This window comes from Diceros bicornis, chromosome 8, assembly GCF_020826845.1.
Source record: "Diceros bicornis minor isolate mBicDic1 chromosome 8, mDicBic1.mat.cur, whole genome shotgun sequence".
NCBI lineage: Eukaryota > Metazoa > Chordata > Mammalia > Perissodactyla > Rhinocerotidae > Diceros > Diceros bicornis.
Genome location: NC_080747.1, coordinates 2807852 through 2832446, shown reverse-complemented (window position 1 = coordinate 2832446; position 24595 = coordinate 2807852). Strand labels below are relative to the sequence as shown.

Genomic DNA, 24595 nt, shown 5'->3' with positions numbered 1-24595 from the left:
GTCCACCACCCTGGGAGGCCCTTCCCATCATCCTTACCAGACAGGCTCACCCTGTCCCACTCTAAGCCCTGACAAGAGATTTTCACATATTGAGGTATATGGGGTAACTATTTGGGTTGAAAACTGATTCCGCTTGAACTAAAAAGCCTGACTTATGACCTATCAAACATACACTGTACATCTGCTTAACCATTAAAGAATACACTCTCTTAAGATAAGAATGCATACTTCCCCTCCTATGCCCTATTGGTAATGCCCTATTGGTAATGCCCGGATTAGTCCCTTTCCTGACGTCATGGTCACGGTTACCTGCTAATTTGCAATTGAGCGCCTCTGAAATTTTGATAAAAACGTACCCTGGGTATGTCTAACGTATGTTCTTTGTTCTAAAAAGATATAAGACTGTACTGAAAACTATGCTTCTCCAGAACGCTTTCTAAGGCCTTCCCAGGTTATAATCCTCACTCCGGCTCAAGTAAACTCGCCTTATTTCTCTTATCTATAGAATGGTTATCAGTTATTTTGTATCAACAGCCCCAAGGCACCTAGCTGATGTCTCTACTAGACCCTCTGTCTCAAGATACTTGAGGACAGCCATCCCTATCTCACTCTCTCCCTTTCTTTCCCACTCTGCCTCCAGGGTACACACCAACTCACTGGCCCAGCCCCAAATTTTGCTGATCTACTAAAATGTAGCAGCTGGGAACAAATGAGACAGGCACACAAATCTCTCTAATAGGTCCCGAAAGAGTGCACGGAGGGTCAGTGTTTGGGAAGCAGGTCAAAGACAGTGCTGGGGTGCAGGCGCTCCCTGGGTCATGGGGTACGGGAAGTAGAAGGCCCAGGGCACCTGGGACTCCCTGGACCTCTGTTTTCTTCCTCTGCTAAGTGAAGGAGTGGGCTAGGTGGTTCTAAGGTTCCTGACAGCAGCGACACTTACGCCTGAGTGCCGAGCAGGACCACCTTCTGGAAGCCCGTAACGACAAAGAAGATTCCCTATCAATGCAGATGACACAGGAACAGTCTAAGCAACAGCCAGACACGGTCCCGATTTCTGAACTGTTTACTCTTTCTACGGAGTGGAAGGGAAGGGGTGTCCTGTCATTCTGGGGTCCGGGATCCGGGCGACCCCATCCTTTCCCAACCGCGCAAGCCCACCTAGGGCAGTCCTGGCCGCATTCGGCCGCCCGGGCTGCGGGGCGCCGGGCGCCACGAGGCCGCGGCGTCGTTGCCTAGGAAAGGCTCACGTGCCTCCGCAGGGCTTCCCGGGCCTTGTAGTCCGCCAGCGGCCTCGCCAGGGCCTGCCGCGCCGGGAGGGACTACAACTCCCAGGAGGCTGGGCGGCGGGGCGGGGGCGGGGGCGGGCCCGGGCCCGGGCCCGGGGCGGGGCCTCTTCCGTCCGGCCGCGCGGGGTCTCGGCCACGGGAGGAGGAAGATGGCGTTGCGGAGGGTCCGAGCTGGGCCGTGCGGGCTCCTGCCGCTGCTGTCTGTGTTGCTGCTCCTGCTGCTGCTCGGGCCCTGGCCGGCGGCGGGCCACGGCGGCAAGTACTCGCGGGAGAAGAACGAGCCCGAGCCGCCCCCGAAGCGCGAGCCCGGGGGGGAGTTCCGCATGGAGAAGCTGAACCAGCTGTGGGAGAAGGCCCGGCGGGTGAGCGGGCGGGGGCTCCTCTACCTGGGGGGTCCGCGGGGCCGGGGTCATCTCTATCGGGGGGTCTGCGCGGCCGAGGTCGCCTCTAATCCTCTCTCCTGGGCGGGGCCTTCTCTATCTGAGGGGTCTGCGGGACCGAGGTCACCTCTGTCAGGGGTCCGCGGTGTCGGCTCACCTCTATCTCAGGAGTCTGCAGGGCCAGGGTCACCTCCATCTGGGAGGTCCGCGGTGCCGGGGTCACCTCTATCTGGTGGTCCCTAGGGCCAGGTCACCTCTATTTGGGGGTCCACGAGGCGACGGTCACCTCTATCTCTGGGTTCCGTGGGGCCAGTGTCACCTCTATTTAGGGGTCCACGGGGCCAGGGCCTCCACTACCTCGGGGGTCCGCGGGGCCAGGGTCTCCTCTGATCTCAGGGGTTCTAGGGCCAGTCCTCCTCTAATCTCGGATTCGAGGGCCTGGGCCACGCACCCGTTGACAAATGGTGTGTACAGTCCTTAGACCCGCCCCCAGGTGTAGGTAGGGTCACCCCTTACCCCTCTGCAGTGGAAAGGGAGACCGAGACCTGTGATTTCAGGCTGAGACTGGGGAGGCCTGGGTGCTGGGGCAGAAGGGGCTGCCCTTCTAGTTAGTACTGCCCCTCTGCAGCTGAGACAGACCCGTCCCTGTAGGCAGGCCCACTGTTTGCTGCTGGACGGAGCAACTTCTCCAAAGTTAGTGGTGGAGCCAGGCTGGACTCAGGCCTCCTGCCTTGCAGCTCTTTGCCTCCTCTCTTAGGTTACACCTCCCTCTGGAGAAACAAGAAAAACAGGCGTGTCCTGGGATGGTAGCAGCCCCAGCAGCAGGCCTGTCTGTTAGTTTGGGAGGAGGGACGAGGTGAGGGGAGAGGAGAAGGGATCAGTTGAGAACACAGAGAGCACAAGACCTGAGGAATGATCTCACCTGACCCGCATTTAAGAGATGAAGATAAGGAGGCCCAGAGGGTCAAGGGTGTCCCCAAGGTCACTCAGCCTGTGAGGGCAGAATTGGACTGCAACTTCCTAATTGGGGTGTGACCCTGGACCAGTGTTCATAACGCTCACTCCTTTGTTAGGCAGGGTGTGTTTAGTGGAAAGAGTATTTGAACTACGCCCCCTGCCCCTCTGGGCCTCAGTATCTAAAATGAAGGGGGTCAGATTAGATCCGGTCTTCCAGTGTTATGCATTCCTGTGTCTTTGAGAAGGAGAGTAAAATGTTTGCAAAATAAAGACTAAGTTTTGGAAGAGAAAGAGGAGAGACTTGGGCAGGGGAGAACGAGGTAAGAGAGGGGCAGTGAGGGTGGAGTTGATGTCACGTGCAGGGCTCCACAGGCCCGTAATGAGCTGCTCCTGGGCCCAGCGCTGTTCCCAGACCAGTGTCCTTGAGGATTTCCCTTGGGGGCTCTCCAGGCCAGGCTGTCCAGGCCCAGGGTGTGTTGAGCCTGCAGAGGTGCGCTCTCTCAGAGAGAGCACCCGGGGCTGGAGAGGCAGGTAGGCTTCTTGAAGCGAGGGGTTGGGAGCACCTGGATTTGGGTGTGGTGGTAGGGAACAGGAGTGATCTGGGGGCACAGGGACCCATCCTCAGAGCCCACTGTGGTGGGTGCACTGCACAGCTTGCTGACTGGTGGTTTCCCAGCAGGCTGAGCATCTGGGAACCGGGAGGGACTGGCTCACTGAATTGGACGTTGTGTCCGGAAATGCACTCTTGTGCCCAGGAGCCCAGCCCCAGCCCTCCACCTGCCTGCAGGGCCGTCCTGTCCACCCCACCTTGCACCTGTCAGCCGGGCTGCTTCCTCACACCTGTCAGCCGCTCACCTGCCCTCACTGCACCTGGACGTCCCCCGCATCTCACGTGCTCGGTTCAGAGCTGACCTGTGTCAGTCTCAAGTCACGTCTGTGTGCAGGGGACTGACCCCCGCTCTCTCTTCTCCGGGAACCCCAGCCCTGTCCCGGCCACGGACAGACGGTCATTGGACTACACATACTGTCCAGTCTGCTTCGTCCTAAAATTCAGCGGTCACATGTGCAGGTCTGTTCTACTGAACAAAATGTGCAGGTCCTCCGGGTGGGGTTTATGCCCAGTGGCATTTTCCGTGTCCCTCCCCACTTCAGAGAGCCTCGCACTTGTAGGCAGGCTCTTGGTCCTTCTCAACATGGAAGCTCTAAGGGCGGTGGTGGGAGCTGGTCCTGGGTGTCGAGCTGGCTGTAGGCCTCAGACAGTGCCCAGCCCGGAATCAGCACTCCTGCTGCTCAGAGCCACGTGTCTGGTGGCACACCTTGCACACCAGTGTTCTCAGCCTTTTGATTTTGTCCTTTCGATAATTTGTTGCATGAAAACATCCAGTGTGTCTTTGTTTTCTAGATGTAAGATGATACCGTAGTATATATGGTGTATCATAGAAAGAGGGTAAAAGAGTCTGATGAAGTGACTTGCCTCGTTCTCTCTCTGCAATCTATGTTTTATGGGCTGGGGTGGGCTGGGGCTGCCTTGGTGCGCAGATGCCATGATCGGGGACCTCTGAGAAGACACTGAAACTCACTTCTCGTCCTCTCAGACCGGACCAGGGAACTGCTTCTGTTGCTTCATCCCATCCCAGCATCTTAAATCTTGACTTGCTGTGAAATTATCCAGTTCCTGTTTAATAGAAGTGCTTAGAAGAGCTGTGGGCCAGGCGGTAGGAACCAGCGTTACTTCTGCCCAGCCTCGTGGGTCTTGTGACATCTTCCGGGCTGTTGCAAGACTCCTGAGCAGTGGGCACCGGGGGCTGTCCTTGGAGCTTTGGAGGCTGGGTGAAACCGTGAGAAGTCTTCTTGAGGGGGCCTCTGGGCGCAGGATCGTCTGGATGCCACGTGTTCTGGTGTTGGGGGGACATCCTGAGCAGGCCCTCGGAGTGCCATCGCAGAGCGCTCAGACGTGCTACTGTGAGCTCCAGGTTCCCATCGGGTTTAATCATCCTGACCCTGGTGATTAAAACGTGTAGAAGCGCCTTTTGTCCTCCAAGGTGGGAGGGCGGGTAGGGGGATTTGTGTCTGAACACCTCACTGTCCCCATGTGTGGCCTGTTTCCTTTCCCTTGTTCTCTGTACACATGCAGTACATCCCCCTGCCCCAGGGAGGACTCAGGAAGGGCAGGCCAGAGACCGGGCGTCACCTGCACATGTCCCCACAGCAGCTCAGAGGCAGGTGGGCCGGGTTCTGTCCTTGGAGCTTGTTCACTGCGCACCATGCGAGTAAGACGGCTGGAAGGCGGTGCCTCGAGGTGGACATGGACGCTCAGGTCCCCACTAGGCACAGGCGCCATGCTGATGCCTGCACGGCACCCAGCCTCCTTGGATTGTGCTCTGCCCACCATCACTCAGCCAGAGCACAGAGCCGTGGCCAGAGGCCTGGGTGGGCACCAGTGCCCAGTGACCTTGTTTTACCACTTGATTGAGATGTGATTGACATAGGAAAAGCTGTACGTGTTCACCGTATACGTCTTGATGAATAGCAGTGTTTTAGCTAGAGGCCCTGTGCTGGACAGGAGGTCTCAAGGACCTAGTCGTCTTGTGTAACTGAAGCTTTGTGCCCTTTGACCAACACCTCCCCTATTCCCTTCCCCCAACCCCTGGTCACCAGCCGTTGACTCTCTGCTTCTCTGAGTTTGACTATTTTAGATTCCTCACGTAAGTGGGATCATGTAGCATTTGTTCTTCCGTGTCTGGCTCGTTTCCCTTAGCATCATGTCCTCCAGTTTCATCCATGATGTCACAAATGGCAGGATTTCCTTTTTTGAGGCTCAGCGATATTCCATTGTATGTATATACCACATTTTCTTTATCCATTTATCTGTTGATGGGCATTTAGGTTGTCTCTCCATCTGGGCTGTTGTGAACAATGCAGCAGTGAACATGGGGATGCAGATACCTCCTCGAGATTCTGATTTCCATTCCTTTGGACGTATACCCGCAAGTGGGATTGCTGGATCATAGGGTAGGTCTGTGTTGCATTTTTGAGGAACCTCCATACAGCTTCCGTTGTGGCTGCACCAATTTACATTCCCACCAGCAGTGCACCAGGGTTCCAGTTTCTCCACATCCTCACCAGCAGCTGTTGTTTCCTGTTTTGTTTTGTTTTTAATAATCATCCTAACAGGTGTGAGGTGTGATATCTCAGTGTGGTTTTGATTTGCATTTCCCTGATGGTTAGTGATATCGAGCACCTTTTCATGTGCCTTTTGGCATTTGTATGTTGTCTGTGGAGAAATATGTATTCAAGTTCTTTGCCCATTTTTTTTTAATCACTTCTGTTCAACATGGCACTTGAAGTCCTAGCCAGAGCCATTAGGCAAGAAAAAGAAATAAAAGGCATCCAAATTGGAAAGGAAGAAGCAAAATTATTTCTGTTCACAGATGATATGATCTTATATGATATGTAGAAAACCCTAAAGACTCCATTAAAAAATTGTTAGAGGGAGCCACCCCCGTGGCGTAGTGGTTAAGTTCGTGCACTCTGCTTCGGCCGCCCCAGAGTTTGCTGGTTCGGATCCCAGGCACAAACCTATCCACTGCTTGTCAAGCCATGTTGTGGCGGCATCCCATATACAAAAAAGAGGAAGATGGGCACAGATGTTAGCTCAGGGCCACTCTTCCGCACCAAAAAAAAAAAAAACCTGTTAAGAGCTAATGAACTCACTAAGGGTACAGGATACAAAATCACCATAAAAGAGCCAGTGTGTTTCTGTCACCAATGTCAAACTCTGAGAAGGAATTAAGAAAGCAGTCCCGTTCACAATGGCATCAAAAAGAAGAAAATACCCAGTGACTTAGTTACGTGTTCTGAGCCAGCTTCTTAACCTCCCTGGGCCTCGGTTTAACCAGGCTACCCCAGAGTTGTGAAAGTTCCAGAGCCCTCACCTGGCACGTGGAAGTGCTTGGCAGAAGAGGGTGCGAGGGGTCGTGAGCAGTGCTGGGGCCCCTGGTCCGCGAGCAGTCGGCGGGAGGATGGGTCAGCCGGCCCGAGCAGCTCCTTGGAGGGTGTTGGTGCCCCCTGAGCTTGTGTCTGAGAGCCACCTCCTTCCCCACGCATTTGCCCGTCTTATCCTTCTTGAGGGTTTACTTCACTGTTAATGTTGGACAGGTTCTGTTTCGTTGGGTTTTTATTAACTAGTTCTTTTTGCATGATGTGTTAACATTTAACTTTGAGTTGAAGAGATTGAAAGAATGCAGAGAGTGGGCACCAGATGTTTGCATGTGACCTGTTCCTTTTCTTCCTTTTCTCCCTGGACTTGATGGCTGCTGTTTCTGGGGCACTTCTGCCCGTGGGCATTTCCAGCACTGAACTCATGGGCCCCTACATTTCAGGGGAGGGTCAGCACCAGACCACAGCTGATTTTTGTGAGATGCTGCATGTAGTTTAAATCCCCAGGGGCCTCAGACCTGAGAGGGGGGCGTGACAGTAACAGACCCGGGTGGGCACCAGTCTACAGTTCATGGGGCTGCTGCCCTGGACATTGGCACGTTGACTCCGCCAGGGCTCTGGGGAGGCAGACAGGAAGGTAAATGGTGAGTAGGGACCACAGGCCTACGGTTTGTCTACCAGCCTGAGGTCGTCAAATCTGCCCCCCTGTGATGCAGCTAGCTGGCAGTCAGGACACCCAGGTCCCTCTCCTGCAACCCCAGAGAGGGGCACCCAGGACGGTTGTGCTGTTGCAGTAACCGTAGAGAGCAGAGCCGGGAGCCTGCCCCGAGGCCCTCACTGTCCCCGGCTGCTGCTCCTGCTGCAAGCAGGCCCCTGGTGGTGGCGGCAGAGCAAGCCCTGCTCTTGCAGAGAGATGCTCTGGGGCCTGGGCCTCAGTGCCCCATGTCCTCGGCATCCTGGAGGGGCTGGAGGCCTCCTTCCGAGCGGCACAGCACAGCAAACGAGACACCGCTGAATAAGAGCCGAGTAACAGAGCAGCCAGGGGTCCGTGTGCAGGGAACCAGAAATGGAAGCAGCCTCTTACTCCGGGGCCGTCACTAAGTGCAGAAATGTGGGCTTAAAGTCATCACAGCATGAGCCCGTTCTTCCTGCAGGAGGGGCCTCCCTTCCTCCTGCCTGCCCACTCCCCACCTCCTGGCGCCCAGTTTGCCCCTCCTGGGAACTCAGCACGCTCAGAACCATCGTCCGGTTCCTCTGCCCTGGGGATCGCACAGGTCAGACGAGGCTGCGGTTCCTGCTGGTCTCCTGAGAGCGCCAGCAGACGGGCGTCCAGGTGACAGTGGGGCCTGAAGGGGCCTGGGACAGCTCAGGGAGGCGGGCTGGGGAGGTGGGGCCAGGTAAGCCCACCGTGGGTGCTGTTTAGGGAGCCCTGGGCATCCAGGGGGAGGCTTCAAATGGAAGGGCCTCAGGCTTGGGAGGTGGTGGGAATGGGGAGACTGCGAGAGAGCCCAGGCCTCCTGAAGAGGCTGAACAAAGGCCTGCCCTTAGGAGAGCCAGCAGAGGAGATGGAGAGCCCACAGAGCGGGACGAGGAAACTTCCAGAGAGTTAGAAAGTCTTCTTGCCCTGGGCCCTGGTGCTGTCTTTTTACTGTTGAGGAGCTTCCCTGGCTAGATTTCAAACCCATGGAGGACTGGCCGGGTGTCCTCAGCATCTCCCAAGGGGCCTAGCAGAAGCTGGATGGCTGATCCCAGTAGCTGCCGGGTATTCATGAGGGCAGCATGCTGGCCGTTCTCCTTGTCCCATCTGGGTAAGCCTTTGCAGAGGTTCTCAGCCGTTCATCCGGGCCATCCCCGAAGGGATCATCGTGATGACCGTTTTAACCTCAAAGGCACGGTGGTCCTGTCCCTATACCGTGTGGGTGATGGCAGGCTGCGCTGTCCCGTGCAGTGAACAGACTGACCTCCGCCGCCAGGAGTGCCGACTGCCCCGCAGGAGCACCTGCAGGCCCGGCCTCCTTACTGTGGGGTGGGTGTGTCTGAGCTGAGGCCTTGTCCCTGGTAGGTGCAGCCCTATGAAGATCCGCAGTGGAATGTTCTGGCAGAGGGCCCAGCTTGAAGCATGCTTGTTCCCGTTGGTCTGGCTGCGCTGACGGGAGTCAGCAGGAAGGGCCAGAGCAGCAGTCCAGGTCTCCTCTCGGCCTCCCTGGACTCTGTGCTCTGTGGGGTGGGCACGGTGACCCAGAGCCTGGGGCCACAGAACACAGGGTCAGTTCTCATTCCCGGCCTGAAGCCGAGGCCCCTGCCTGCCTCACTGCGGCTTCGGGGTAGGGGCCCGTGGTGACACCGCGGGCACTTGGAGCCTCCCTTCCCAGCAGCATCACTTGGAGTGGCCCCTCACGCGGTGTGTGCATCCTGCTAGCCTTCTCTGTTCTCTGCCCCAGTGGAGGGCGGTGGCCCACTGCAGCCACTGAAGCGACCGGGGGGCAGCAGCTCACTCGGCTAGCTGTGCAGCTGTGGCTAGCTGTGCCGCCCACCAACCCCCACCCCGTCAGGTGTGGCAGGGAGGTCAGGTGAGGCTGTGGCTGTGAGGGCTGGGGAGTGCTTGGAGAAGAGAGGAGGGGAGGGGAGGGCAGGCCACAGAGCCAGCCATGTCGCCTGGGTTCTGGCACCACCCAGTTGTAGGTGATAGTTCTCTGGCCCTGGGGGTCAGGGCCTGTGTTAGGGGCCTCCTGTGCCCAGGCCTGGCACTGACTGAGAACCCAGGAGGCCCCTAAGGATGAGCTGCTCAGCGATGCTCCTGGGCCCCCGACGGGAAGAGTGGAGCGAGGCAGTTCCAGACATGGGGGGTTTGGCGTAATTAGTCAGTGCACCTGGAGTGGGGCTGCAAGGAGTGAGTGCTGGTGGGTCCCTGCTGGAGCCACAGAGGGGTCCTGGTGGGGACCAGCTCCAAGACAAGCTCAGACTCAGGCCATTGGGTATCCTTAGCCACCATCCGCTCAGGGACTTGTTCCCAAGAATGTGGGTACTCAGGGAAGGTAACTGGTCTGAGATTAAATAGGTTTGGGAAACTGGGCCCAACAGAGCTGATAGTTCCTTTGCTGCAGGACTGCTCAGAGCCTTTAATATGCTGATGTCACAGTGTGGGTGTGGTGTGCAGCCTTCCCCACTTTGCTGCCCACAGAACCTGTTTCCGTGGACCCTGGTGTGAGTGTCCGAGGCACACCCTGGGTCACGCAGATCTCAGCAAACCTGCTTTATAGAGAGGAACCCGAGCTCCGTGGAGGATGCAGCTTGTCCCGGAGCAGTGAGCCGGGGATGGGTCAGAGCCAGGAGCTGAGCTCACAAGGAATTGGCCTTCTCACCAGCTGTTCCAGCGTGGGACTGGTGTGGCTTTAGGAATCCACCATTAAACTTTAAGAGTCTCAAAGCAGTTTGGGGGGTTTTTTTTTGGTGTTCGTGTGGGGGGTTTTTTTTGACATTTAGAATGCTTCAATCTTTCCAGTTAACACCATTTGTATCCATAACTGCAACGTTGTAACTTTTAGCATTTCACGTAACTAGTCAGTAAGGACTTGTTTTTAAGGGTGGGAGTAAGAACAGAAGGGCAGAGGATACACGAGTGTCAGGTTTCACACGCCGCCAGTGAAAAACTCAGAAATTAAAACTATTTCCTTCTCTGCATGGAAACTGCCACAAACTTGCAGGTTGTCGTAGCCTTAATCCGGGACTCCTGGACTGGGAGTCTGTGAAGGAGAAAACCGTGTCGGGTCCCGAGTCCTCTGGCAGTGCTGCTTCTCGGATCAGCTGACGCAGACACACTTGCTGTTGGACCAGCACTGAAGCGGGGGAGCTGGCATGGGGTCAGGGATGGGATGAAGTAAGCGTGTCTTTCCAGGACCCAGTGACCTGCCTGCCGAGGGGTTGGGGGGCTAGGGGAGCCCCTGCAGGGTCCACTCGCAGCAGATGAGTGGGGACCGATCCTTCCTGTTGCAGAGGCCCAGGGTCCCTTTAAGAATACTCATGTGGACAGACCTCCCCCCTGAGTAAGGGTCCATGAGAGGTGAAGACGGGGGCTCTGAAGTTATAGCAATCGTGGATGAAGGACTTGTAGGAGTCTATAGTCTTTATTTTCTACACACACACACACACACACACACACACACACACACACACACACAGACACACACACGGGAACAGATCCTTCCCGCAGACAGCCAGGCCGCCCGGGGACGAGTCCCAGGGCCCTCGCCAGTGTCTCAGTGGACACTGACAGGGGAGCACCGGCCATCGAGGGAGCTGAGGCACAGAAGTGCTGCCCAGGGGACCCATACCTGCAGCCCTGGGTCCTGTCACTGTGTCATTAGCGAGTCCCTCCGGGTGGGGGGGAGCGTCTAGTCAGGCATGTTAACCAATTCGTTTTTAAAGCTGCATGTTTAATGGAACTGACTAGAACCTTCACGTGTCATTTCAGCCAGCAGAGGTGGTACTGGCCTGACGCTTGGCGGCCGAGCAGGGAGCAGGACCCGTCAGGACCAGAGGTTCCCCCAGAGGCCTCAGCCCGCGCTGGGGGCCCCCGCGGCCCTCAGTCTGCCAGCTCCTGACCCACCGCCTCTCGGAGGGAGAAGGGAGACGCCAGCCAGGGCTTCCCGGCGACTTCCCGGGGCAGCCACGGTTGTGTGTCTTTTTTTTTTTTTTAATTTCATTTGGAAGTTTACCATAAATCCAATCTCCTGTTCTCTCTAGTAGATGTAGTTTATTTTTTTTCTAGTTATGTAACACAAGGAAAAGATGGTGGTTTTTTCACTAAGCCCCGCGTTCCTGCCTCTGCATCCTCCCACCCTGCCCCACTGGCCCAGGTCCCCACGAATGTCCCCAGGGTCCAGGCCAGGAAGGTGGGACTTGCTGTGACAGGTGGCGTCATCCAGAGGAAGGGGCACCCAGTCTCCCTCCTGCACCCGTGTGCTCAGGCTGCGGATAGTGGTGGCTCACGCCGTGCCGTAGAGGCTCCGTGTATAAAGGCCAGTGGTCTTCGTGCTGAGGCAGAGGTCCCTTTGAAGTTCTCACGGGAACACGTGCGGGATTTTGACCGTCCCAGACGCTGACTCCATCTCCCGCTCGTCCCCACGTCTCCTGGTCGCCTTTCTCCAGGGCCAGCGTCTCTGGGCTGTACCGTTGGTTCCTCACGCAGCGGGAGGTCAGATGTCCTCTGTTCTCCCTCTGCAGCTGCAGCTTCCTCCTGTGAAACTCTCCGAGCTCCATGCTGACCTGAAGATACAAGAAAGGGATGAGTTCAACTGGAAGAAATTGAAGGTTGAAGGCTTAGATGAAGACGGAGAGAAAGAAGCAAAACTCAGACGCAATCTCAATGGTATCCTTCTTTCCTCTTTCCTGTGAGGGGACGAGGTCACCCAGGCTCCATGGCCCTGGCTTCTCATTCTGACTCATTGGTTTGTGGGCAAGACAGGAGTGGGCCGTCCTGGTGCAGTCTGCCTGGTGGCTCACCTCCCAGGACAGAGCGACTCTCGGCCATGGGCATGGCTGCTGGGCTGTTCTGTGAGGGCTCTGGCAAACCGGAGGGAGCACCAGGCTGGGGGCGTTTGGGGTGTTACCACACGAGCAGCTGAAGGCCCTGGAGCTGCTTGGCCCAAGAAAGAGGCTGGGGGCGGCTGCTGCCCACGGTCACCTGGAAGAGGAAGCAGGGGTGTTCCCAGAGTCTGGAAGGTACAGGCGAGCAGGTTTCAGATCTGTTAGGAAAATAGCTTTCTAACAGATTGGAGTATGTTGAGATGGGTGTAGTGAGCTGCTTGTTACGGTTGGTATTCACGAAGACACACAACACTTATCTACCCAGGCGGCCCAGTGTGCAAAAGCCACGTGTTCTCATGGACCAGAGGTCTTTCAGACCCCCTCTCTGCCCTCCTCTCACCGTCCAGACGCACTGCCCGTGCCTTCTGCTCAGCCGCGTTTCAGGGTGACGCTTCCTAGCTGAGTGGTCTTGCTATCGTCCGTGTGGTGAAGAGCATAGAGTAGAAGGAAGGCAAGACCCCCTCTTGCCTGCTTGCTCCCCCCGCCTGGAGACCCACTGCGCCCTGGCCTGCCACCCGCCATGGCAGGGCATGTGGCGTGGGCCTGCCCTCACCGGTCTGAGCCTGGGCAGCTCCCTGCAGGGCCCAGCCATCGCGGGGATGGGGTGGTCGTGGCTGTGGTTGCTGCACTTAGAGTCTGCCCTGTAGCCGTCCCACCATCTCACGCGCTCGCTGTGCTTTCCGGGTGGCCCGGGGCTGAGAGATGGAGGAGCAGGAGGGGGCACAGAGGTCACCCAGCGGTCATCTCCCAGCCTTCACCCTGAGCTCCCACTGCCAGGCTGTGTCCTCTTGGGAGTGGCTTCCAGCCCGGACAGTGTCCGGGTCCATGTCCCAGGTGGGGCCATCCCTGTTTTCTGCTTGGGTGGCATTTCTTCGTGGGTGCCAAGGTGACCTGGCAGAAGACTCGGCTGGACCGGGAAGAGCTGAGTGCTGAAGCAGACCATCCTGAGCATTCGATCAGGGAGACCCGCGTTCACCGATTGGCTAGCCATCTTCTGGATGTGGCCTGTGGGCGCCCCCATCCCGTCAGTTCCCCCGCGGGCCGTTACCCAGGCTGGTGCCACAGCTAGGGGTTCCCATAGTGCAGTGACCAGGCCAGCGCTTGGGACATGAAAGGGAGGACCCAAGTGTAACCAGGTCTGTCACGGGTACACCAGACGTGCCCCGGCACCTTAGAGAGCAACCCACATCGGATCTGCCTTGTCTAGGCTGACGTTGTTAGTGGCGAGCCCACCACACCCAGTTGAGTCCTGAGCAGGTGGATCCTGCTGTCTCTGCTTGCTGCATCACCCCCGGGGTTGCCTCACGCCCCAGGCCGGGCTGCCCTGACCCCTTCCAGCACGGCGCCCTCGCCAGTGCACTCCCAGGGAGCACCAGGGCCCCAGTGTCCTGGCCCACATGCAGAAGGGGGTACGCTTGGTGCTCCGTGGGCCCTCTTCCATTCCAGCTTTAGTATTTGTGACTCCAGTTCATGGCAAACCCAGCACTCCTGGAATCCAGAACCTTCCAGAGTCCAGGCTGCTGAGGCCACCCCACGTCTTGTGTGACTTGCTTTTTGACGGGGTCTGGTGCAGCCTTCTTTGGCCTCTGGCTCGGGGCTCTCGGTTTGGACTTGGAAGACCTGGTCTCTGAGAGCCAGGTGACACAGTGGGGCCCGCTCCCCATCGCTCCTCCCCAGGCTCGGGGTCCATTGGGGCTGTTCCGGGTGCGTCAGCAGTGCAAAGCCTGGGGGTGTGCCAGGCCTCTGAGGGGCTGGCCGGGACAGCTGCCGAGTGGGCCTCGGAGGCAAGGCCAGGCACCGGCCTGCTGGGCAGGAGGCACCCGGCAGCCTTTCCTTCTAAACGGTTTTTAAGGTATAAATTAGGTGTGATGAAACACAGATCTCAGTACACGGTTTCATGAGTCTTAACGGGGGTGTGGCCCACCTGGCCAGTGTCCCATCGCCCGGGGCAGCCCTCCATGGGTCAGTAGACGGGCCTTCTGCAGCTCAGGGAGGAGACCCCAGACCGATCTTTAACGTTTAGGAGCACCATGAACTCTCGCAGGCTGGGGCACTGGGGACGCACACTTCACAGGTCCTTCTCGAGACCTCCAATGGTCTAGGCTTCCAGGCAGAGTGAGTTCTGAGCCGCGGGTGGTGTAGGCTGAGACAAGGGAAGTGAAGCCTCCAGGAGCAGCGAGCAGCTGAGCACGGGCCCTGGTGCCCCCAGCCGCAGGACCACTCCGCGGGGCTGACATGACCAAGGGCGGACCCCTGGGGCGACGAGTGGGGCGTGGAGGTGCGTGCACGTTGGCTGCAATGCCCCCACTAGGACTGGTTGTGCCCAGCGTGTGTTGGGGTTGAGGTCCAAAGGAAAGGGTGGGGGTCAGGGGTCAGGTGGGCCACTGGGTTGGATGATGAGGACCCCAGGGATGGCAGGGATGGAGTGCAGAGGAAATGGGAGCCCCACGCACAATTTCTAGGGAAGATGGGATTGGGAACTTGCGAGAGGCCTGGAGTGAGGCCCTGGAGTGGTCAGTGGGGCCAGATTCTGCAGTCGGTGAGGACCCTGTCCCTGCAGAGCAGGAGGAAGGGGCAAGCCCACTTCCAACTAAGGAGGTGTGTGGGAGTGGGAGGAAATGCAGGGGGGGGGTATCCCGGGTGGGCCCCGAGTTCTGGGGAGGACCCAGCAGAGGGCTTGGCCCAAAGAGCCACAGCTGAGAGTGGACTCCTGCCCCGTGCCCAAGAGCGGCTTCCCGGGCCCACTCCAGGTCGTGTTGGTAATGACAGGGTGCTGGGAGACCAGCCGCAGACCCCATGCTGGTGAGGGGGCCTGTGGGGCAGGGCCGTGTCCTGGCTTTACTGAGAAGTAACTCCCAATCACCATCCCCGTGCTAACCAGCCAATAGCAGGCTGGTGGCCTGTTTTTCACTGTTAACTTTTTATTGGAAGCTGCTGACACTGAAGTTTCTCCTTTAGAAAATCATTTCCTCCAAATAAAAATGGGATTTGGGGGGCCGGCCCAGTGGCATAGTGGTTAAGTGCACTCACTCCGCTTCAGCGGCCTGGGGTCTCAGGTTCAGATCCTAGGGGAGGACCGACATACTGCTTATCAAGCCATGCTGTGGCGGCGTCCCATATAAAGTAGAGGAAGATGGGCACGGATGTTAGCCCAGGGCCAGTCTTCCTCAGCAAAAAGAGGAGGATTGGCAACAGATATTAGCTCAAGGCTAATCTTCCTCATGCATACACAAAAAAAATGGGATTTGGGTTGTGGAAAAGCTCCCCCTGGGCCTCCACCCCATCCATTCCACGAACTGCTGTCCTCTCTGTGCTCACTGGAGTTCCCCCCACGACAGAAACCGGGCTGCAGATTTTGGTTTTGGAAATGTATGAAACCAGTCTAAAAATGACCCCATTGGTAGAGACTCCTGTCCCAGCCAGACCTGCCCGCATGCCACTGGGCACAGTGTGACCCCCGTGTGACATAGGCCTCAGGCCAGAAGCGTACGTCGTAGGAAAGCACAAAGCAGTGGCGTTTGTTGTGGGGGGAGGGGGGCCCAAGCCACTGGACGCATTGGTGAGAGCGGGAGCCCGGGTCTGTTCACGTCCTGTTCCTGCCAGGTCCTCAGTGGTTGCCAGAAAACCAGAGGGGGCAGAAGGACACTTGTGGGAAGTAAAGCAGGCCTGTGGCCAGCTCAGGGGGCCCGGCCTGTCCCTCAGACAGGACCGTCTTGAGTAACCCCTGCTTCTCTCCTAGTCATCCTGGCCAAGTATGGTCTGGACGGGAGGAAGGACACCCGCGAGGTGACCAGCAACTTCCTCAGCGACGGCGCCGAGGACGACAGCCTGGGCGACCCCAGGCTGGAGAAGCTGTGGCACAAGGTACCCGTGGGCACGTGCGCAAACCCCGGAGCTCGTGTCCTCGCATCGGGAGTCAAGGGGGCTGTGATGGGAGCCTCTGCTCTGCGCGGGGGTCTCCCCGAGGCAGCAGTTTCTTCGTGAACCTGGGCGCTGTCTCCCTGTAGCTGTCATCTCTTTCCTGTTGAGCGCACGCACTCTCAGTGAAGGAGTTGTATTTGGTGTATGAGCCCTTAGAGCTTCGACTATCAAGAACCTGTCAACACCCCGTAGGCGTGTGGTGTCACGTGGGCCGCGTTGCTCACTTTGTGTCTGTTTAGTTTTGCGGTTGATGCTGTAGACGGTTTCTGTGGTTGGGAAGGTGTGCTCACGGGGGGTGGGGGGGGGCGGTGTCTGGGAAGGGTGGGTGGCGCTGGGGCACCCCCAGGCAGCCGTCTGGGCCAGCCGCAGCGAGGCGCCCCCGCTGCACTCCCCTCCACCCACCGGCTCCTGTCCAGCACGTTCTGCCTGGACCACACTGAGTGGGTCAAGAACTGGAATTCTGGCACCAGCCCGTGTCCTTGGTCCCAAGGGTGGAGCTTGGAGCTGGAGCAGGAGGGAGGGGGCAGAGTCTGCTGTGGAGCTGTTGTCCCTAGACCTGCCTTGTCGCATGTCACTGCACAGCTCCAGGGGACAGGTGGGGTGACAGTGAGGCGACTGGCCCCAGGCGCCTCCTGGGAGGGATCGCCGCTCCCCACCCCCAGCTGGCTTTGTGGCCATGTCCCCATCAGCCTCTGAGATGTTCAGGCAGGAGCAGTGACGGTGCTGATTTTCCTGCCACCCCCTGGTAAAGGGTCCTCAAGGCAAGAACAGGGCCCGAGCACTTCACACGGGAGCAAGGGCCTGCCTGACCCGAGGGGATGGCCACCCATGTGACCCCGGGTGGACACAGCCCGCAGGGGGCACCCAGAGTGTGGGCAGGTGGACACGGCCCATGCTGTGGTTGCCCCGAGGTGTGGACAGGGGGACACGGCCCATAGTGGGGTTGTCCTGAGGTGTGGACGGGTGGACACGGCCCATGGTGGGATTGTCCCGAGGTGTGGACAGGGTGACACGGCCCGTGGCAGAAGTTCACTCAAGGTCATCTTCCTCTTAGGCAAAGACCTCTGGGAAATTCTCCAGCGAAGAACTGGACAAGCTGTGGCGAGAGTTTCAGCACCACAAAGAGAAAGTTCATGAGTACAACGTCCTGCTGGAGACCCTGAGCAGAACTGACGGTGCTCCCTGCCCCCGTGCCCTCCCTGTGCAGCCCTGGCTCCAGAATGCTCCAGGATGTTCTAGAATGGAGCTGCCGGGGGAAGAGAGAGGGAATGGGTGTGAGGGATCCAGTGCTTTTTTCTCAAGACTGCCCAGTTTTCCAAGTGGGAATCTCACTGTAGGAACCCATCAGGGTGCTTTTGTCAGTTGCACGAGTGTGTTTGGTCAGAGGAAACATTTCTTTAGTAACATGGGTCATCTCTGTGGTCACCACTGGCCATCTCTGTCCTCACACAAACGGGTAGTCACTCCCTTTTGATGCCTTCTGACTGGCGTGATCTTCTCTGTGATGGCGCCATTGTTTTGGACTCAGGACCCCCCCCTCCAAATCCGTGGTTTTCCCACCCTCAGAAAGTCAGCAAACTGTAGGAGGTCGTGGAATCCAGAGTCGTCGTCGGGGTTACTAGGGGAGCTCAGGGTCGTCCTTGCGAGGGGCGGTCCTGAAGCGCATGTGCTGACGTCCACACCTATAAAAGGACGAGGCGGTGACAGTCCATGTGGGAACCACAGAGGCTGCTGGGGGGCGATGCTTCCAGCAGGAGCGAGGGAGAAGTCTTGCCCTCCCGGTGGTGCGGGTTCAGGCAGACTCCGCGGGGATGCGGCATAGGGCCATCTCAGGTCCTGGTGTCCTGGGCCAGCCCTCGAGGCAGAGATCCTCACCAGGTGCTTTGCTTCTGTTCCCGCAGAGACTCAGGAGAACGTCATCGGTCCCGCCGACGTCAAGGAGGAGGTGCTGCACAGCAAGCATGCGGAGCTGAAGGACCGGCTGCGGGGCATCAACCAGGGCTTTGACCGCCTGCGCAAAGTCAGCCACCAGGGCTATGGCGCCGAGGCCGGTACGCTCGTGGGCCTGTCCCCACGGGGGTGATTGTCCATCCGTCTGTCCCAGTCGCCTCTGTGACCCAGAACTGTCACGGGGGACAGAAGCGGGGAGCCCCGGGGCAGGCACCCTCCCGTCTGTCTCCCCATTCTCAGCAGGCACACCTGGGTTTCTCTCCCTGGTGGTCACACTCAGCTGTACTTGACTCTCGTGCCACCCCTGTGACATCGTCAGTTCTCCCTGGGCCCTGCATCAGTCGGGACAGCTGGTTATGTTGCAGTAACAAATAGCGTCACCCTTTGCTGGCCTATACCAAACTTCCTCTGGCTCGCGCTGCAGGTCCGTAGCGGGTGGGCCGGTGTCTCTGCTCTACTCCTCGCTCCAGGCCCCAGCTGTTGGTGCCCTGTGGGGTTTTCAGGAAGTCAGTCAGGTTGTCATTTTACCCAGCTTCTAGCCATCCCGTTCATTCGTCCTCCACCGTGTGGTTACGGAGCACTGACCACGTGGCGGGTGCTACTCTGGACCCGGGGATGCAGTGGGGACGCGAGGCAGAACGCCTGCCCCTCTCCAGGCCCAGGCAGAGGTTCCCTTGGGGCCCTGGGCAGGAGGTGGGGCAGCTGGTGCAGTGACCACTGGGCAGGCAGCTGTGGCCAGCTTGTTCCCGGTCTCCTCCAGGGATGGAAGGGAGGCGGGTGACCAAACTCGGCACTCCTTGCTACGTGCACTCGTGAGCACTGGCTGAGGTCAAGGGGTCCCTTCTGTTTGCTTTGCTTGGCCTTGAGCTAGAAGGACGAGCAGTGGCCTGAGCCTCAGCCCAGGACTGGGGGTGGGGGTGGATGGACAAAGCCCTGCCCTGGATGCCCCAGGGTACCTGCAGTCTCCCGATGCCCGCCACCCCTCACCACCACACACACTCTGCTTGTGCTCTCGTCCTCCCCTGCTGCTTCCAGAGGAGAGGGGCATGCTGCGTTAGCTCTGTGCCGTGTGAAAAGCTCGTGCTGACCGAGGAAGGTGAGGGCATCGCCGAGGCCACGTTCCAGCGGGTCCTGTGAACTCTAGAGTGACCGCGAGTGGGAAGGATGCTGGGCGTGCTTCCTGAGGACACTGCACACACACGTGCACACACTTCTATCACATACACGTGCTCAGACACACACGCGCGCACTATGTCCCTGGGGCCAGGTGGGACATGTAGGCCCCGGGGTGTCACAGGGGTGCCACCACGTGGTCCCTGAGATGGCTTTTGCCCTCCTACCAGAGTTCGAGGAGCCCCGAGTGATCGACTTGTGGGACCTGGCCAGGTCGGCCAACTTTACGGAGAAGGAGCTGGAATCGTTTCGGGTGAGCAAGCGTGAGACCATGCTGCCTCAGCAGCATCAGGTGGCAGCATTTCTGATAACGTGGGGAAGGCTCTCGTGCTTCTTGCTTTAGTCACAGCAGATTAGCGTTCTCACGGGGGCTTTTCCTTGTTGCCCTCTGTCTCACCGTTGTCTGGTCACGGCCCGTGTGGGACAGAGCTGGCCTCCAGTGAGTGGAGTCTGAAGCCGTGAAGACCCTACGTGGCACCCTGGCAGTGGGCCTGGAGGGCAGGGTCTTTGGTTGTCTGAGCATCACCTCAGTGTGGGTCCTGTTGTGCCAAAGCCACCACAGGCCAGTGGGTCAGGGATCAGTGAAGGACACGGGCTGTGGGCATGAAGCTGCCGTTTCCTAAGATGGGAGCCCAGCGAGAGTAGAGTCTGCTGGGGGGACCGGGAAGCTCGAGGTGGGGCCTGGAGGCTGAGGGGTGGCAGGGAGGATGGAAGAGGCAACAGCCCTGAGTGGCGGAGGGAGCAGGGAGGCCCCTGAGCATTAGTCATCAGCTTGGATGAGAACCAAGACGTGGTGTCGGGACACGCAGGGAAGTCAGAGCTTGTCCAGCAAAGGTCCCCGTGCTGGGCCTTGGTCCTGAGCAAGGTGGACAGGCAGCCCCTCTCGGAGCTTAGGCCAGTTCAGAGGGACGCATGTCGTGAGCTGTTGTGGACCCTGGCCAGGGCAGTTGGCGCCTCCCTGGAGGCCCCAAGGAGGTGACAGCTGATGGGGACCAGGACTGTGGTGGAATTGGCGGTGGGACGCCTGACCAGGGTGCGTCAGGCGGGCAGGGGCTGACAGAGTGGGGGCGGAGAAGGGAGGACAGTGCGAGGGTGGCCAGAGTCACCCTGTCACCCAGCAGGACCCCATCCCTGCCCCAGACGTGTGGCCTGCCCGCGGTGTTCTCCTGAAGCAGGCGTCACGTTTGACCAGGGACACCAGACAGGCGTTAAGGGCATGTTGGGGAAAATTCAGTTGTTTAAACATTATTCTAGGAGGAGCTGAAGCACTTTGAAGCCAAAATTGAGAAGCATAACCACTACCAGAAGCAGCTGGAGATTTCTCACGAGAAGCTGAAGCACGTGGAGAGCTTCGGCGACCGAGAGCACGTCAGCCGGAACAAGGAGAAGTGCGCCCTGCTGGAGGAGAAGACCAAAGAGCTGGGCTATAAGGTGGGTGTCTGCAGCACCGTGTGCTCAGCACGCCGGCCCGTCTCCACAGGGGAAGCGGGTGACGGCTACATCGGCGCCTGGAGTGCAGCCTCCGGCCTCTGGAAGGGGGCCTGCCTCCCCGCCGCCGCGTGTGTGCCCCGCCTCCGCTCCCTGAGCCTCAGTGTCCTCCTCTGCGGCGGGAGGCGGTCATCCGTGCCCCGTGGAGCTTGGTGGGGGCATCAGACCCACAGCTACCTGCCTGGTCCTGCGGGGGGCCGTGCGGCCCTGAAGGGGGGCTGGCTGGGCCATCCCCTCTGGTGTGGGGCAGGGGCTTCCCAGCTCTTCCCGCCCCCACCCTCCCCTGGGCCTGTTCAGGGCCAGGACACCGCACCGCTGCTCACGCTCTTACTGCGTGACTCGCGGGGGTTATGTGTGCGCACAGGTGAGGCCGGTGGGTGGGGCTGGAGCCCGGGCTCCTCCAGCTGCACCACTGGCGTCTTGGCCCCAAGAACGTATGGCCGGTCACTGGGTCTGCCCATCCCTCGCTCTGTACGCGTAGCCTGAGACGGCTTTGGAGTGTCCCGAGTGCACGTATGGGCAGCAGTCTCCCAAGACGTTTGCCTGGTGGGCGTGGAGGCCGCATTCATCCCACAGGACGTGGGGACCAGCTCAAGGCAGCAGCGGGTGGCCGAGTAGGTCACCTCGTGTGTGCAGCTCAGCGGGCTCCTGTCTAACCTGGATGGGGATCAGTCCATTATGGGGTGACGTTTGAACCCCAAGTGATACATAGACGTAGGACAGCTGAGACTGAAACGGGTCCCCGCTGAGGGACGCTTCGCATCCGTGGAGTCTGTCTCAGACCCTTGAGGCTGAACACCCGACCCTGCAGGGCCACCAAAGGTGGCGCAGGCCCCAGGCTAGCGACTGCTTCCTGCTCTGTAACGGCCAAGGTGGGGGTGACCGGTGCCCTGTCTTGGCGCTGGGTAGGTCATTTGTGGTGAGCTCACAAATTGGGGCACCTGTGTGGCATCAGAATGTGAAGGGCCCTCTATCCAGAAGAGCTGCGGTTGTACAGAAGAGTCTGGAAACAGATGGGCCAGGTTGCCTCTGGAGGGAACTGGGTGGGAGGGAGCCTGTTGCATGCCTTTTGAATTTGAACTGCAGGGGTGATACGTTACCTATTCAAAAGGAAGTAAAACTTAAAAAGTAAGAGGAAGGAAGAGTTACCGAGAAGGAGGGGTGTGTATGGATGTGTACCTGCATCTGGCAGGCGTAGCGGGGAGGAGCCAAGTGCCCGGCGCAAGGGAGGGCAAGGCTAAAGTTAGCATCGTGCTGCGAGAAGTCGCAGAGAGGACCTCCTCTGCGACAGATGAAGGTAAAAAGTGAGCGAGTGGTCCTGGCTTCACCTGAGCGTGGAGAAAAGATGCCCTGTCAGTGGGAAATGTGTGGGGATTGGGGCGAGGGCAGAGGAATGCCCAGTTGGTTGGAGGGGAGCCCCTGAGAGGAGGCACTGGAACCGTCCGCATGTTCCTCCCCTGGCACCAGCCTGCAGGGCTCCACGGGGATCAGGAAAAGCCGCAGGAAGAGGGAGGCCGGGCCGTGGGATGCTGACGAGGCCCCTGCCCTCGTCTTGCTGCGGCGGAAGAGCCTCGAGGAGCCGGGGAGGCGTCCGCGTCCGCTCACGGCTGTGGACACGGCAGGGAGATGGCAGAGAGGCACCCTCTTTGTCAGCGTGATCTGCTCCTGGTTGCTTGTTTTTAGTCTTCTGCAGCAGGGGTTTCTGGCTCACGTTGAGCTGCTTGCACGATTTGTTCATGGCAGGCTCTGGACGGGTGGATAAGGGAAAGTAAGACAGCAGGGCTCAGAGTTCTCCTTTCCAGATGGCGTATCTCACACCGGGGCAGGTCTCCTCACTGAGTCTGTCCTCTGCTCTGCCCTGCAGGTGAAGAAGCACTTACAGGACCTGTCCGGCCGCATCTCGAGAGCTCGCCACAACGAACTCTGACGGACCGGGGAGCCCGGCGGCGCAGGAAGGGAGGCACCGAGGGCCTGGGTTTTCCTGAAGACGGGCGAGGTGCTTTGGGATGGCTTTCACGTGAACAGAACCTCAGGAGGGCGTGATGGGGACTGGCCATGTGGGCCCTAGCAGGGAAGGGTTGCTTCAGGTGCCGCTGTTGGCCTGGCAGGGGATCTGCGCCATCGCACCCCCGCAGCCCTGACTGGCAGGCACCTTGCCCTCGAGCAAAGCCGATGGTGGCCTCCGGTAAGAACGCTGGTTTCCAGCTGCCCACCGAGTGGCGGTCCTGTATGCTACAAGGTCACAGTTTGCATCAAAATCTTGCAAATCTGCCACCAGAAATACCGTGTACAGAAGTCTTTAATATATCACAGCGTGTCAGTCGGGAGATCGTTGAGCCTCAGTTGTCTCTGTCTCGTGTCTGCTCGGCCATGGCGCCTTCAGTCACAGGTGTGGTGAGCACTCTCGTCACTGCCGGCTTGGAGGTCCCTCTTCTGCCCCCATGCATCCCCGTTCTTCTCTGCTGCATGAGGTGACCACAAGGGCCGGTGGCCTTTGCGGTCACCTCTCCCCCGGTTTGGAGTTGAAATAATGGGGTCGAAAAGCCAGGGCAGAGAGGGACGGCACTGTGATCTCTGGCCTGAGGCCTGCTGCCAGATCACTTGGCACATTTCTCCTCCCACCCCTGCATGTTTGGGCGGGAAGAGCCTGACAAGCCTGCAGCGCCTCCATGCCAGCAGAAGTGCCCAGTTCTCTCACTGAGGGAGAGCGCTGGGGGCCCTTTTCTGACTTCACAGCCAAAGTCTCAGTCAGCCATCTCGCGCGGGTCCCAGGTGTGAGCCTGGAAGAGACTCGACCCAGGCGCTGCGTTCCGGTGTCGGCCGCGTCTGGATCTCGGCTCCATGCCGGAGCTGCCAATCACAGATATTCTGTTAGCTGTTGTTATAAGAAAACTCCAGGCCCAGGGCCACATGCCAGGACTTTAGGTGTCAGGGCACCATGGGCGGGGCCAGGCAGCCCGTGTGCAGCCCTGTTTATTCAGGGATCACTGGGCAAGCGATGGGCCTTCTGCAGGGCCCTGCACTGCTGTGGGTCCCCGCCACAGGAACCTCACTCTGGGCCTCCATGTCGTGTCTGCCACTGACCAGCCCGGCTGGTGTGTCGCTCCCGGCCATGGCCAGGCCTCGGGCAGGGCTGGGGTGACTGCAGTCAGGCGCAGTGTCCGGGCCTCAGAGAAGTCTCAGTGACAGGCTCCCAGGGTGCGGTCTATAGGGCTCAGAGCTCCAGGCCACACACTCAGTGCTGAGTGCCTCTGTGTGCGGGCACAGCCGGGCCCTCATGGGGTTCACAGTCTGGGGGTGCGAGGCCCAGGATGAGGCTGGGCCCAGCACGTGGAGGTGAGCAGAAGAGGACACTTGACTCAGTTTACCACCTGAGGAGCCGACAGCCTGGAGGGAACTCCTGGCCTTGAGACACATCTTTGCTGTGGTTTCTTGTTGCCCCTGGCCCTGGAGGAAGTCGTAAGGAGGAAGCCCCCCAAGCCAGTGGGCCAGTGGCTGCATTGTTTGTTTTTAGCTTCTAAACGATCACTTGGAAGTAAGAGGTGCATTCGTGAAAGTGCACAAAACACGTGTCTGTGGCTCCGTGGGGTACCCCGGGTGAGCACCGTGGACCCACCCCCAGGGCAGGAAGTAGAGGTTCCCAGGATCCTAGGCCCCCCCAGTACTCCTCTCTTCTATAGCTAACTACTCGCTTGTGTCCCCCCAACATTTGTGTGTTGAAACCTGATCCCCAGTGTGATGGTATTTAGAGGTGATTAGGTCACGAAGGTGGAGCCCTCACAAATAGGATTAGTGCCCTTATAAAAGAGACCCCAGGGAGCTCCCTTGCACCACATGAGGGCACAGTGAGAAGACGGCCATCTGTGAACCAGGAAGCGGCTCCTCACCAGACACCGAGTCTGCTCACACTTTGGT

The 24595-nt window shown here is 58.8% G+C and overlaps 1 protein-coding gene across 1 annotated transcript; it reads left to right on the top strand.

Annotated features, from left to right (window-relative positions):
• The first annotated feature begins 1418 nt into the window (after positions 1 to 1418).
• On the top strand, positions 1419 to 23007 carry LRPAP1 (LDL receptor related protein associated protein 1). Its single transcript, XM_058546634.1, has 8 exons — positions 1419 to 1648; positions 11786 to 11930; positions 15888 to 16012; positions 17124 to 17244; positions 17971 to 18120; positions 19363 to 19445; positions 20447 to 20623; positions 22545 to 23007. Exons 1-8 carry the CDS (start codon positions 1436 to 1438, stop codon positions 22605 to 22607), a joined length of 1077 nt encoding a protein of 358 aa, XP_058402617.1. The 5' UTR covers positions 1419 to 1435; the 3' UTR covers positions 22608 to 23007.
• The last annotated feature ends 1588 nt before the right edge of the window (positions 23008 to 24595 follow it).